The sequence below is a fragment of the Acomys russatus genome, chromosome 23 (genome assembly GCF_903995435.1).
Source record: "Acomys russatus chromosome 23, mAcoRus1.1, whole genome shotgun sequence".
In the NCBI taxonomy this organism is placed as follows: domain Eukaryota; kingdom Metazoa; phylum Chordata; class Mammalia; order Rodentia; family Muridae; genus Acomys; species Acomys russatus.
The window spans coordinates 58525951-58539970 of record NC_067159.1 but is presented as its reverse complement, the minus strand read 5'-3'; the positions used below and the strand labels follow the sequence as shown (position 1 = coordinate 58539970).

General features: G+C 41.0%; 1 protein-coding gene across 1 annotated transcript in view; it reads left to right on the top strand.

Annotated features, from left to right (window-relative positions):
• Nucleotides 1-14020, top strand: part of Lrrc7 (leucine rich repeat containing 7) — a 471125-nt gene that overhangs the window by 322878 nt on the left and 134227 nt on the right. The window contains exon 8 of the mRNA XM_051165943.1: nucleotides 11664-11727. Within this exon, the coding sequence (XP_051021900.1) occupies nucleotides 11664-11727 (64 nt within the window). The remainder of the gene's footprint in view (nucleotides 1-11663; nucleotides 11728-14020) is intronic.

Genomic DNA, 14020 nt, shown 5'->3' with positions numbered 1-14020 from the left:
CAACTTGATGAAAACTATAGATTTTAAATGTCTGCTATAGTTCAAGTCCACAAAGAGAAATCTCTTAATGGATTAAAAAGCTGGTCAAAAAAATAGATCTTTCCAATATTCTTTGGAAGAAAAACAGATATTCAATCTGCCCCCTACCCTTCTTCTAGAAGGTACCAGAAGGCAGTTTGGCTATTTTTGGTGTCAGGAAAACCTGGGATGATTCAGAGTACGTGAATGTCATAAGAGTCATTGGTTCAAGATCTGTAATAAAAGGGGTCCAGGGGTTGGGAGGGTGGCTCAGTGGGTGAAGTAAGTACCTGCCACAGAAGCCTGGGGCCCAAGCTCAGACCTCCAGGATCCACACTGAGAAGTGAATCATGGTCATGAGCACATGTAACTATATCGCTGGAGATGGGGGCAGAAACATCAGGAGCCCTGAGACTGTCTGGCTGGGAAGTCCATCTGACCAGCTGGTGCCAGGTCCAGAGGGAGAACCTGTCTCAAAGGATAAGATGAAGAGCAGTCGCAAAGGATATCTGACTTTGATCTCTATCCACCACACTCACGCGCATGAGTGTGTGCTCTCTCTCTCTCTCTCTCTCTCTCTCTCTCTCTCTCTCTCTCTCTCTCTCTCTCTCTCTCTCCAGGGATTTTTTTTCTTTAAAACATCTGATTGTGTAAATTATATTTTACTTGCCATCAGAAACTAAATTTATCTTGTTTCCAGGTTTGTGGCAATAAGCTTTATGTCTTCAAAGTGAAATGTACTAGTAATTACCAATTTGTGCTTATTTGTGTGTGTGTGCGTGTGTTGTACACATGTAGAGATCAGAAGACAACTAGGGAGTTGGTTCTTTCTTGGCATCTAGATTGAATTTAGGCTGCAGGGCCTGCATACAAGCATCCCTCCCATTAAGCTATCTCATTGGTCCAGTAGATGTATTTTCAAAGAATTCCTGGACTTTCTAGGTTTTTTTGGTATGTGCGCTGTAATAAGAACAACAGGGTCCGGTATGATATGGGAGTTCTTAAATGCATAGGTTATTACCAAGAACAAAGCGTGATCAAGTGAAACTGGCAGCTATAAATTATAAAGTGTGTCTCTGCCAAGCTTGGTGTACAGCCCAGGTGGAGTGCAAAAGAACCATGTCTAAATACTGACAGAGAAGCGTGGGAGAGCAACATTGAGTTTCCCTGTCTTTGTGCCACAAATAGCCAGTAATTGGAGAACGTGTGCACACTTCAAGGGCAAGTTAAAGTTTGAATGCAAAAGCTCATGCCAGAATCTCACAGAATCCTGTAAGTCAGCAGCCACGTGACTCACTGGGGATCCAGGAGATGCTGCAGTCCTGCCAACTTTATATGGCTCGGAGGTAATTATCCATTTGAACAGAGAAAACCTCTGAATGAGATGAACAGAAAGACATAGATTGCACTATTCCATCAGTGTGGCAGACTATGAAAATACTGCATTGTCTTCCATCCAGTGCCAGCTGGAATGTTTGAAGAGGATAAGTGCTGCAAAGTGATAGCATGGCAGGACACACTTGACTTTAATAAACACAGCCAAAGGACAGTGTTGAAAGCCAGTGTCGCAGACACCAGTAACATATATAACAAAAAAATGACTATTTCAAAAGTACTTACTTATAATTATCTAGGGGAAGCTTCCTAGCTCTTCATTTATCTGCCCTTTGTGAAGCGTTTGAAATCTTTACTGTTCTTAGGGACTAAGCTAGTGGCCCCAACCTGTAATGTTGTCTAGATGTGAGATTTTTAAAGGCTGGTACAGCAAGTGATGAAAACCTTTTTTAAGCTTTTTTAAAAAATAATAATAATAAAACATTATTTGTAGGGCTGTAAAGATTTCTCAGTGGTGAAAAACACCTCTCGCTCTTGCAGAGGATCCAGGTTCAATTCCCAACACCGACAGGGAAGCTCATATTCACCTGTAAACCCAGTCTCAGAGGATGATCCCATGCCCCTGCTGTCCTCCATAGGCACTAGGCATGCATGTGGTACACAGACACACATGCAGACCAAACATCCATACATATAAAATAAGAATAGATATACAATAGATAAATAGACACACAGACAGACAAATGATAGATAGATGATAGATATAGATAGGTAGATAGATAGGTAGATGAGTTTCATTAGACTTCAGCCATATCTGAGTATTGAAATGCCATCTATGGCAGCTTTTTCTCTACAGTAGTGGATTAGAGAGATTGAAACAGAAACCACATGGGCCACAGAGCCAGTAGCATTGCCTATCTAGCCCTTTCAGAACATGTTTGTTGGCCCCCGGTAGAGACCATAGTGAGCCGAAGAGCACTTTTTTTCCCATTAAAATAAGCACTAGTCACTTAAATAATGGCCAAGGTAAACAAAATAAGTCAGGTTCAGACTCTTGCCTGGAGCTGTAAACAGGCTGTGATCTGAGCCAGCTCCATTGTGTATTTCTTTTGAGGTTCTGACACATCACCTAGTCTTTTCTCCTAAGATAGCATTTCCCTTCCGTGGGCTTGCTATGTGTGGTTCCAAGGGGAAAAAGCCAGGCCATCTCTTGGGGAAGCGTGGGAGCCAAGCCAACGAGTAGTGTTCAACACAATCACATGGGCAAGAACCTGCAGTGAACCCTGGGTCCTAGGGTAGAATCAGACAAGTCTGTGAGACATGACAAGAGAAATTGCACGAATGAAGTTTCAGTATCCACAGTGGCCCATGCTTTCATGAAGTCTGTGTGCCTGTGACTCTATGGACTGAGGTGGAATTAAGTTTTAGGTAAAACATGAACTAGTCTAGCAAATGTCAAGCAAAGTAAAATGCTCCATACCAAATAAACAGAAAATAGCCTGTTTGCATCTGGTGGAGACTCATCTGGTAGAGCATTCATGAGTTTTATCTGAGACTTCCCACCAACACAAAATCTATCCCCAGCCAGGTATGCATTTTATCCCATCATGTGGGAGGCAGAAGCAGACAGATCTCTGAGAGTTAGAGGCCAGCCTGTCTACATAATGAGTTTCAGCAGAGCCAAGAATATGTAGAGAGACCCTTTTTCTTTTCCTCAACAAGCTTTGGCCAAAACGTACCAGCCATTCAAATTGTTTTAAAACTCCTACAATATCTGTAAGTTCATAAGAAAACTTCAGAAAATGATGACTTACAATCCCTTAAACTGAGCTAACTCCTATTGAGTGTTTTTGTGTCTGTTTTAGTCACTGCAATGAGCCCGTGGCATAGAAGTGCATGTCTGCCTCCTACTCACAGTAGCTGAGAAAACAGGAGTACAAAGCAGACAGTGGGAGATCATCTGCTCTTTCCTCGTAACTGGGAGAGCGGATGGCCATATGGCCATGTGTGTAGCTATTTTGCTTATGATAGCTGCTCAGTGCTGCTGATGCCTTGTCTGGGGAGGGCTTCCCATACAAATTGTCAGCAACTGAGAACTGCCCCCAGATTCCTCCTTTTCCATCTACAACAACAAGGTACTAGACTCTTAGCAACAGCTCCCACGAGAATTTCTTCACCTTGGACCAAAATCGTTCGCCTCCTTTGGAGAGACATGTCCATATTACATGTGCAATTATTTGAGATACAAACTCAGAGGAATGGCGTTCTATCTTTGCTCTGGATGTATTCTTTTGGTGTTTTCATTGTTTCTTTTCAGATGTGCAAATATACATGATTCATGCTACAAACCCTTCAAACCCCAGTGGAAATGTCACTGCTTCCTGACATTATTCCTAATTACTAAGTCTTTAGTTCTTCCGACCTCCTGTGGCACTCTATACACATTTTTTCCCTCGCAGTAATCTCTCTGGGAAGCAGTTACTCACTTAAAGGTCATTCCCATTTAGAAAATGAGCCCTTTAGAAAACAGGCCGCGTAGGGTGTGCTAAAACTCCTACCACACACTTGATAGCCCCCATGTCAGAGAAGAAACCATCTCAAAACACCAATAATGCCAAGTTTGAGAAGCCTGCTTCTTAGAAATGCTGGCAACTCCACTGCTCAATGTGGAACCTGCCGAAAAGAAACAGTTGAATTTCTAGCCAGAGCAATAAGACAACAAAAGGAGATCAAGGGGATCCAAATGGGAAAGGAGAAAGTCAAATTATCCCTATTTGCAGATGGTACGATAGTATACATAAGTGACCCCCAAAATTCCACCAGAAAACTCCTACAGCTGATAAACACCTTCAGCAAATTGGCTGGATACAAAATTAACTCAAAAAAGTCAGTAGCCTTCATATATACCAATGACAATCATGCAGAGGAAGCAATTTGAATAACTACACCCTTCACGTTAGCCACAAGAAATATAAAATATTTTGGAATTACTCTAACCAAGCAAGTGAAGGACTTGTTTGAAAAAAATTTCAAAACTCTGAAGAAAGAGATTGAAGATGACATTAGAAGATGGAATGATCTTCCTTGCTCGTGGATTGGGAGAATTAACATAGTAAAAATGACCATCTTACCAAAAGCAATTTACAGATTCAATGCAATCCCAATCAAAATACCTACACAATTTTTTAAAGACATTTAAAGTTCAATTCTCAACTTCATATGGAAAAAGAAAAAACCCAGAATAGCTAAAACAATCTTGTAAAGTAAAAGATCCCCCTGAGGAATCTCCATACCTGATCTCAAGCTGTACTATAAAGCAACAGTAATTAAAACAGCATGGTAGTGGCACAGCAATAGGCTGGTTGATCACTGGAATCGAATCGAAGACCCAGATATGAATCCACACACATATAGTCACTTGATTTTTGACATCTTCAACAAATGGTGCTGGTCTAACTGGATGTCTATGTGTTAAAAAAAAAATGCGATTGGACCCATATTTGTTACCATGCACAAAACTCAAGTCCAAGTGGATCAAAGATCTCAACATAAAATCAGAGACACTAAATCAGTTAGAAGAAAAAGTGGGGAAGAGCCTGGAACACATTGGCACAGGAGACAACTTCCTGAACAGAACTCCAACAGCCCAGGCCTTAGACTGAGAAGCTTCTGTAAGGCAGGAGACACTGTCAACAGAACAAAGCAACAGCCTACAGACTGGGAAAAGATCTTCACCAACCCTACATCTGACAAAGGTCTAATATCCAAAATATATAAATAACTCAAGAAATTAAACACCACCAAACCAAATAACCCAACTGAGAAATGGGGCTCAGAACTAAACAGAGAATTCTCAACAGAGGAATATCAAAACAAATGCTCAACCTCCTTAGTCATCAGGGAAATGCAAATCAAAACAACTCTGAGATTCCATCTTACACCCATCAGAATGGCTAAGATCAAAAATTCAAGTGACACCACATGCTGGCAAGGATGTGGAGCAAGAGAAACACTCCTTCATTGCTGGTGGGAATACAAACTAGTACAGCCACTTTGGAAATCTATCTGGCACTATCTCCGAAAACTGGGAATAGGGCATCCTCAAGACCCAGCTATTCCACTCCTTGGAATATACCCAGAAGATGTTCCAGCACACAACAAGAACATTTGCTCAACCATGTTCATAGCAGCCTTATTCATAATAGCCAGAACATGGAAACAGCCTAAGTGTCCCTCAGTAGAAGAATGGATAAAGAAACTGTGGAACATTTACACTATGGAATACTACTCAGCTATTAAAAACAAAGAATTACTGAAATTTGTGGATAAATGGAATGAGCTAGAAATGATCATAATGAGTTAACCCAGAAGCAGAAAGAATCAAATGGTATATACTCACTTATATCTACACACTAGCCCAAGGGGCATGTCCCATGAAAGTCTTCACTTACCAGGAAAGTGGAACAGAGGGGAGGACACCCTATTGGGACTCTAGGTGAGAGAAGCATGGGAGAATGGGGAAATAGAAGGATCCAGACGGTCCTAGAAACCTACAAGAAGAACATTATGATGGGAGGATCTGGGTCCAGAGGTTCTGCTCAAACTATGACACCAACCAAGGACAATTCGTGCAGTAAACTTTAAACCCCTACCCAGATCTAGCCAATGGACAGGACATTCTTCACAGTTGAGTGGAGAATGGGGTCTGACTTTCACACAAACTCGGGTGCCCCATATTTGACCACGACTCCTGGAAGGGGAGGCCTGGCGGCACTCAGAGGAAGGATAGCAGGCTACCAAGAAGAGACTTGATACCCTATGAGCATATTCAGGAGGAGGAGGTCCCCCTCAGTCACAGCCATAGGGGAGGGGAGTAAGGGGAAAATGGGAGGGAGGGAGGAATGGGAGGATACAAGGGATGGGATAACTATTGAGATGTAGTATGAATAAATTAATAAAATATATTTTTTAAAAAAACAGTTGAATCAAGTGAATAAAATCTCAGAAAGGACACCTACCATGGAAATGCCGTGACTCCTGCTCACTATTAGTGGCAGCCATACTTACTGCATGTGTTCCTCTAAATGAAAAATATGGGGGACAAATTGACAGAATGACTAGAGTTTACCACCTAGCACAAGAGAGACAAAGGGTGTGAAGGGAGTAAAAGGAGGGAATGAGGGGAACCGAAAAAAATAAAAATATGTGACATACTTGGAAAAATGTTAACAGTATATACAGTGAAACTTAGCGATATACCTATATAATTAATAAATGCAAGCAAATGTACATAAAAACTGTCTATAAATTCTTGTGAATGATAAGTATAAGAATTTTTACTTATTTGCTTTAGAGTTTTATTTTACTATTAACTGAGAAATAAAGAAAAACTTGTATTTTTATTAATGAAGATAAAATTTTTTTTCTAATCAGTTTTTCCTGTCATCTCCTTTCAGATCCTCTCCACTTTCTCACAGAAAACAAACAGGACATTTTTTAAGGGAGTAGAATAAAACAAAGGAATCAGACAAACTTACAACAGAAGAAATGAAATAAAAATCACAAGAAATACATACACACCAAGAGACACACCCACGTTTACAAAAACACAAAACCAGAGACCATAATAGAAGAGCAAAAGACACGTAAGGTTTAAAAATGTCCAAATAAATCATTGTAAGTCAAAACATCTCCAAAAATACTATTGTATTCACTTTTGTGTTGGAGCACCTGCTGCTGAGCATGAGGCCTGCCCTTATGTGTGGCTTGTGTACCCAGTGAGACTCTCATGCAGAAGACGATCTTTTTCCTTAGGGGGTGATTTTCAATTGGAAATAGATTCTGAGTTAGTTATGGAAGCTTCCACCACCTGGGCCCCATCTGGTTTAGACCTGTACAGTCCCTGTGCCTATGGCCACAGTCTCTCTGAGTTCATATGTGTGTCAATCTGTGTCTATAAGACCTGGTTTCCTTAGTGTCTTCCATTCCTACTGGCTATTATAATCTTCCCACCTCCTCTTCCTCATAGTCCCCTGAGCCCTGAGGGGAAGGGTTTGATGAAGACATTCCTTTTATGATTAAGTGTTCCAAGATCTCCCATTCTCCGTACATTGTCCAATTGTGGGTCTCTGAGTTGTTCCCATTTACTGCAAGAGCAACCTTCTCTGATTTTGGTTGAGCAAGACCCTGATCTATGAATATAGCAGAATGGCTTTAAGAGTCATTTTTACTGTTATGTTCCTTTACCAGAACAATAGTATTTGGTTTCCCCATAGACCCATGGTCTATTTAGTCTCAATTTCTTGGCTCCCAGAGCAGTGTCAGAAATTTATCCATATGGGCTCCATCTCATGGAGTGGACCTTAAATCCAATCAGATAACCATTGGCTATTCATGCACTTGTGCCACTATTGCACCAGCATATAATACAGCCAGTTTAACATTGTAGATTGTAGGGTTTGTAGCTAGGTTGGGGATTATTTGCCTTTCCCCTTTGGTAGTATGCTGACTATTTTTCAGAACCATGAATACTAGTCAGTAGGAGTGAAGGCCCATACTTAGGAATCAGCCTTACTTCTCTCTGGTCAATTAGACTAGGGAACCCACATGAAGCCCACGCTGCCCATCAGTTACATCTTTGTAGGGTGCCTATGTCCAGTTCATGCATGGCCCTTGGTTGGTGCTTCAGTCTCAGCAAGCCTCTCTGGGCCCTGGTTAGCTGGCTCTGTTGGTCTTCTTGTGGAGCTCCTGTCACCTCCAAGTCCTTCTATCTTTCTCCCACTTTTCCACAAGACTCTGTATACTTCAACCAGTGTTTGGCTATGAGTCTGTTTTGATCTGCTGCTCGGTACAACGTCTCAGAGGACAGCTATACTGGGCTCTCCTCTATAGCACAGCACAGTATCTTTAACAGTGTCAAGGGTTGGTTCTCTCCTGTGGGGTGGGTCTCAGTTTGGGCCAAGCATTGGTGAGACAGTCCCTCAATCTCTGCTCTATCTTTAGCTCTGTACATCTTATGGATAGAGTAAGTTTAGGTCAAAGCTTTTGTGGGTGGGTCAATACTCCCCACCTTTCATTAGTAGTCCTATCTAGTTAGAGGGTATCCTATTCAGACTCCATGACCCCCACTACTAGAAGTCTCATCTAGAGTCACTTTCATATCCTCCCAGAAGGCTACCCTGTTGTAGGTCTCCAGATTGTCACAGATCTGTTCCTACCTTCAGTTTCTCTTCCCTCTGAAGGCCCTCTGTCCTCCTACCCCCATTCTCCCCAGGCCTCACCTCACCCGCACTTCTCTCTGAGTGCCCTCTCTTCAAACACTTCAGTGGCCTATTTTATTTCCCCTTCTGAGTGATATTTAAGCATTTTACCTTGGGTCCTCTTTCTTACTTATCTTATTTGGGTCTGTGAATTATAGTATGCTTGCACAATTCTTTACAGACCTTGAAAGAACAATTCTAAATTTCATATGGAAAAAAAAACAAGAATAGATAAAGAAATCCTACACAATAAAAGAACTTATGGAGGTATTTCCATCCTTGATTTCAAGCTGTACTACAGAGCAAATGTCATAAAAATTGCCTGTTTGGCATAGAAATAGAATGGTTGATCACTGGAATCAAAGCAAAGACCCAGAAATAAACCCACACACCTACAGACACTTTATGTCTGACAAAGAAGCCAAAACCATACAACGGAAAAAATAAAGCATCTTCAACAAATGGCTCTGGTCTAACTGGATGACCACATGTAGTAAAATGCAACTAAGTCCATATTTATAACCCTGCACAAAAACTCAAGGCCGAGCAGATCAAAGACCTCAACATAAAGCCAGATACACTAAATCTATTCGAAGAGAAAGCAGGGAAGAGCCTTGAACTCACTGGTGCAGGAGACAACTTCCTGAATAGAACACCAATAGCTCAGGTTCTGAAATCAGCAATTAATAAATGGGACCTTTTAAAATTGAAAAGCTTCTGTAAGGCAAAGGACACTGTCGATATAATAAAAAAGGCAGTCAACAGGTTAGGAAAAGATCTTCACCAACCCTATATCTGACAGATGGCTAATATCTAACATATATAAAGAACTGAAGAAATTAAACAACATCAAATAAATAATCCAATTTAAAAATGGTCCCAATTCAATTAAAAATTAAAGCTGGATTTGGTATCAGAGAGTGGCTTTCTCGTTCTCGAAACCCCCACACATTTGTTAAAGGAAAATCCAAAGTCTCATGTCAAAAGATCCACCTGGTATGGGATAAAGGAAAGCAAAAAATAAGAGACCATACCATTGCCATGAATCTGATAATCCTTTGGTTTTCATTTGACTCTCTGAAGCTTTTCTTACAGTATAAATATTCCTTAAAGATCTATAAAATTGTGTATGTACATATATTCTATCGTGATACTAGTAGTCATATCGAGTACCAATTCCGGAAAGAAGCTTCGTCTAGCTTCTGTATGTGCTTTTAGGTCTGAGTCTGAAGCAGGAACAAAATACGTGTACCTTGGATGTGGATGTGCTTAATAGATTAAGGAGTGTTTGATCACACTATGAACGTCAAGATTGTGTTGTTCATTGGAAAAACTTGTTTCTAGTTGTGGTGTAGCTCAGCCTTAGCACATCTTTAAGGCAAGATCTTTCTATTTGAATATTGTAAACAGAACTAAATAAGGTCAACAGAGAAAGCAACCAGTTGACAGAAAGTGAACATAAGATTATTAAGAAAAAAACGTAAAGTAAGAAGAAGTCAGGACAACAGAGGGAGAGAAAGGCACAGGAAGTAGAAAGGAGGTGTATTCCATTTGAAAGGGGTTTTGAGATGGCATGGGAGAAAGCTTACTTCTTGCACGTTGGCTGAAGAGAAAGATCAGCTGAGTGCTTTTTCTGCCTCTCTGAGGTAGCAGTAGTTTACCTCAGCATCTGGATCCTCGGTTTTCATTGGTAAAATTGAATGACAGGGATTTTGATAAAAACAACAGTTATCTCTATATAGACCGTATAAGCAGCAGACTTCAAATAGTGTTTCTACAGTTTGCAAAGTTTCTGCCTAATCCATGTGGTTCTAATGATCTTTTGACAACTTAACAGACAGGCATGGCTGTATCCCAATAGATCTTTATGCAAAGAAAGGCCCTAAATTTGGACTTGGTCTTGTTTTGGAAAGTAAATTAACAAATTTCAGCATTTCCCCAAAGGATAATTAGTATATATAGGGGCTGAAGCTGTCATGCAAAGGTGATTAAAGAGAGAACAGTTTGGCCAAGAACAAAGACAAATCCTATAACTAATACAGATTTTTGAATGCACGTGAAGATAAAATTCTATTAATTTCTTCATTTAATAAAATTAATTTGGTCTCAGTCTTTCTTTGTAGTGCTTGGCAACAAGTCTTTCGTTTTATTTTGTCTTCTCTTTGGACATCAGTAATACAAAGAGTTCATAGGTTGCCAGATTATGGATTGGACTCAGTCTTCAGAGAACTCTCATTCTCAGTAAAAAAAAAAAAAAAAGACTCGTTATCTAGAACTATGCAGCCACATCACAGGCAAGAGCCTGTTGTCATCTCATGTACCCTACTACACTGTCCATGTGACCCCTTTACTGGACGTCACAAAGTTCTTGACTGCTGCTCAAGCCTGTGGTCTCAAAGTCGTATTAAAAGATGCCTCAATAGTCTCCGAGTCAGAAAAAAAATCTAATTATCTCTCCATGGGTCTTAGGTACCCCCTTGCCCAGTCCAGAAGCATCTAGAGATGTAGTGAGAGGAGGAACACATGGCCTTAAAATGATGACCAGGGCCTCACAACCACTTGTGGGCTGAATGTCCACACAAGCCCTTCAGAGTATCATGAAGCACATCCTGACATCTGGAGGTAGATAGGTAGAATATAACAGTGAAAACGTGTGACAAATTCTTAAGAGTCTTGGAAAACAAGGGGAAAGGAACGAGTTAAAAATAAAATCTTCACATAGAATAAAAAAGGAATGTACCACTTTATTCTCAAATATTAAAATCCACTCAAGACCTTTTATACCAGTTATGCATGCATGCATATGTCGCATACCACACACACACACACAAACACAAACACACACACTTTTCCCTAACATAAGTGTCTCATTCGAACTCAATGGAATAAACTGAATTCTTTCAACCTATTTCTTCCTTAAATTTGTTTCATCACTGTTGCCACAATGCTACTCAAACTAGAAACCATCTACCACGTCTGGGTAGACAATTTTTGGAGCGATGTATCAAATGCTGCATTGTACATAATGGCTTCGTTTTCCATCTGTTACAGGTCAATGCACAAACTGGCCCAGCTGGAGAGACTTGACCTAGGCAATAACGAATTCAGTGAGCTGGTAAGAAAATGTGCTTCATAAACTTATCAAACAAACTCCTGGAGATTCTTTCTGTTGTATTTTCACAACCCCAAGCATTAAAGCATTGAGTAAATATGTTTATTTTGTAAACATTAATATAATGAAATCTAGGAGTTAGGTTGTTTGACTATATAGTAACCCACAGGGACTGTGTACGACATACCACAAAAAGAGTCAGAATTAGAGCAAATGTATGTTGACAATTTAAGTACCAAAGGTGTAGCAGGAGGAACCAGGTTAAGTGTGTTACAAGCTTCATCTCTGCTAATTCTTGCCTGGCATGTAAATGAGCTTGACGTGGTCACTGATACACACTGTTACATGGCTGCATGAGAGTTACAGGGCTTACTCAGAGCCCACACCTTGAAGACTGCTCTGCTGCTTTAGATTCCTAGTCCCAGGATCAGCACACTTCCAGGTTTAAGTAAAGTGCCTTTCCCAAGAAGACATGTTGATGCCTCACTGCCTGTGAGACTGGCAGTGCTCTGACAGCCATTTTCAAGGTTTGGCATTCTTTAAAGTATGCCCAAAGACCAGAATCACAAAATCAAATTAGAACGCAAACATAAAATCATTTGTAAGAGAACCTGGCGTTCTGTATGCAGAAGTTTTTCCATTAGACATTGTCAAGTCTTCAAAACCCAATGTATCTGTAGTTAAGGGAAGGCCTCTTACTAATCAATCAGCTTTTCCAACCCTTCAGTGGTTGACTGATTTGGGGGAAAGTCAATTAATCTCTCAGCGTCATTTTCCTAATCTATAAAATGTGGAGTATAGTGATGGCTGCCTCAAAGGGCTTACGTGAGAATTCAGTTAAATAATGTGTTTTTAAGACCTGGCCAAAAGAGCTCTTGGCCAGTGCCCCTGTGTCAGGATGGCAGAGTTTCCATTCATGCTAAAAGGTAATTCATGAAAAATACTCTGTCTAATTTGAACATATCCTGTCAATTAATATGCTGCCCTATCAGCTGTTTATCAATGGCAAAAGAAAGATTTTATTTATCTGTTATTAAAAGCTTTAATGTGTCTTTAAATAAAAATATCCTCACTAAAATATATTTTATTCTGCTACCGTCCTCCAGTAGAGAAACTGGAATATGGACCAAGGTCGTAACTTGTACTTGTGAGCTGGATGGAAAGGGCTCCTGGCATGAGAGGCTTGCAGTGTGCCAACTGCACATGACGATGCAGGGTTCTCAGTCTGGACACGTTGAGACATGTGCTGCAGCATGTGCCTCTGAAACCAAGCACTGTCCCGCTCACTCTCCCTCTTAAATACACTGCCATGGTTGGCTCTCCTTCTGTGCTCCCTCCAGAGCCAGCCAGCCTACTCTGAGAGTCCTCTGGGTGTGCATAAACTGAGATAAGGCCAGGAAAGGTAGACACCGGAGCTTCCATCTGTCATAGCCACTCAGAGAACTGACCCAGTCTGATGCACCCTGACATGCATTTTTCTTTTCTCTGTTTCAAAGATTTTTTTTCAGTGTATGTATGTGTGCACACATAGTGTAGTAATAGAAAAGACTGTCAGATCCTTGTGTGCTAGAGTTACAGACAGTTGTGAGCCACCTAACCTTGGTATTGGGACTTGAACTTATGTCTTCTAGAAGAGCAGTAAGCATCCTTAATCACTGAGCCATCTCTCTAACCCTGAGTCATGGCATTTTAAGAAATATATGTGTAGTGCCAACCACCCACAAAATTTTCGACCATAAATTTACCCTGTCTACAAAATGCACAGGGATAAAGATAGAACAGATAGAGCACAGGTTGAGGAAATGTCCAACCAACAACCAATCCAAGCCCAACCCCATTGGATACTATTAATGGTACTCTGCTGTGCTTGCAGAAAGGAGCCTATCAGAGTTGTCCTCAGAGAGGCTATACCCAGCAATGGTTCAAAACAGCTGCTGAGACTCAGCCAAACATGCAGCAGTGTGTAGGGAGTCTTATGGAAAAGTGGGGCAGGGGGCAGGAAGGAGAAAAAGATCTAGAGATGACAGGAGCTACACAAGAAGGCCAACAGAGCCAGGGCCCAGAGGGGTTTGCTGATATTGAAGCATTACCCAACACCACGCATGGACTTAGGCCTCCTACGCAGATGCAGCTAATAGACAGCCCAGGCTTCATGTGGGTCCTCTAGTAAGCGGAGTGGGGACTGTCTCTGATATGGACTCTGATGCCAGCTTTTTGATCACTCCCTGCTGGTGGAACTGCCACGCCAGGCCACAGTGCAAGAGGACATACACAGTCTTGATGTGGCTTGATAAAC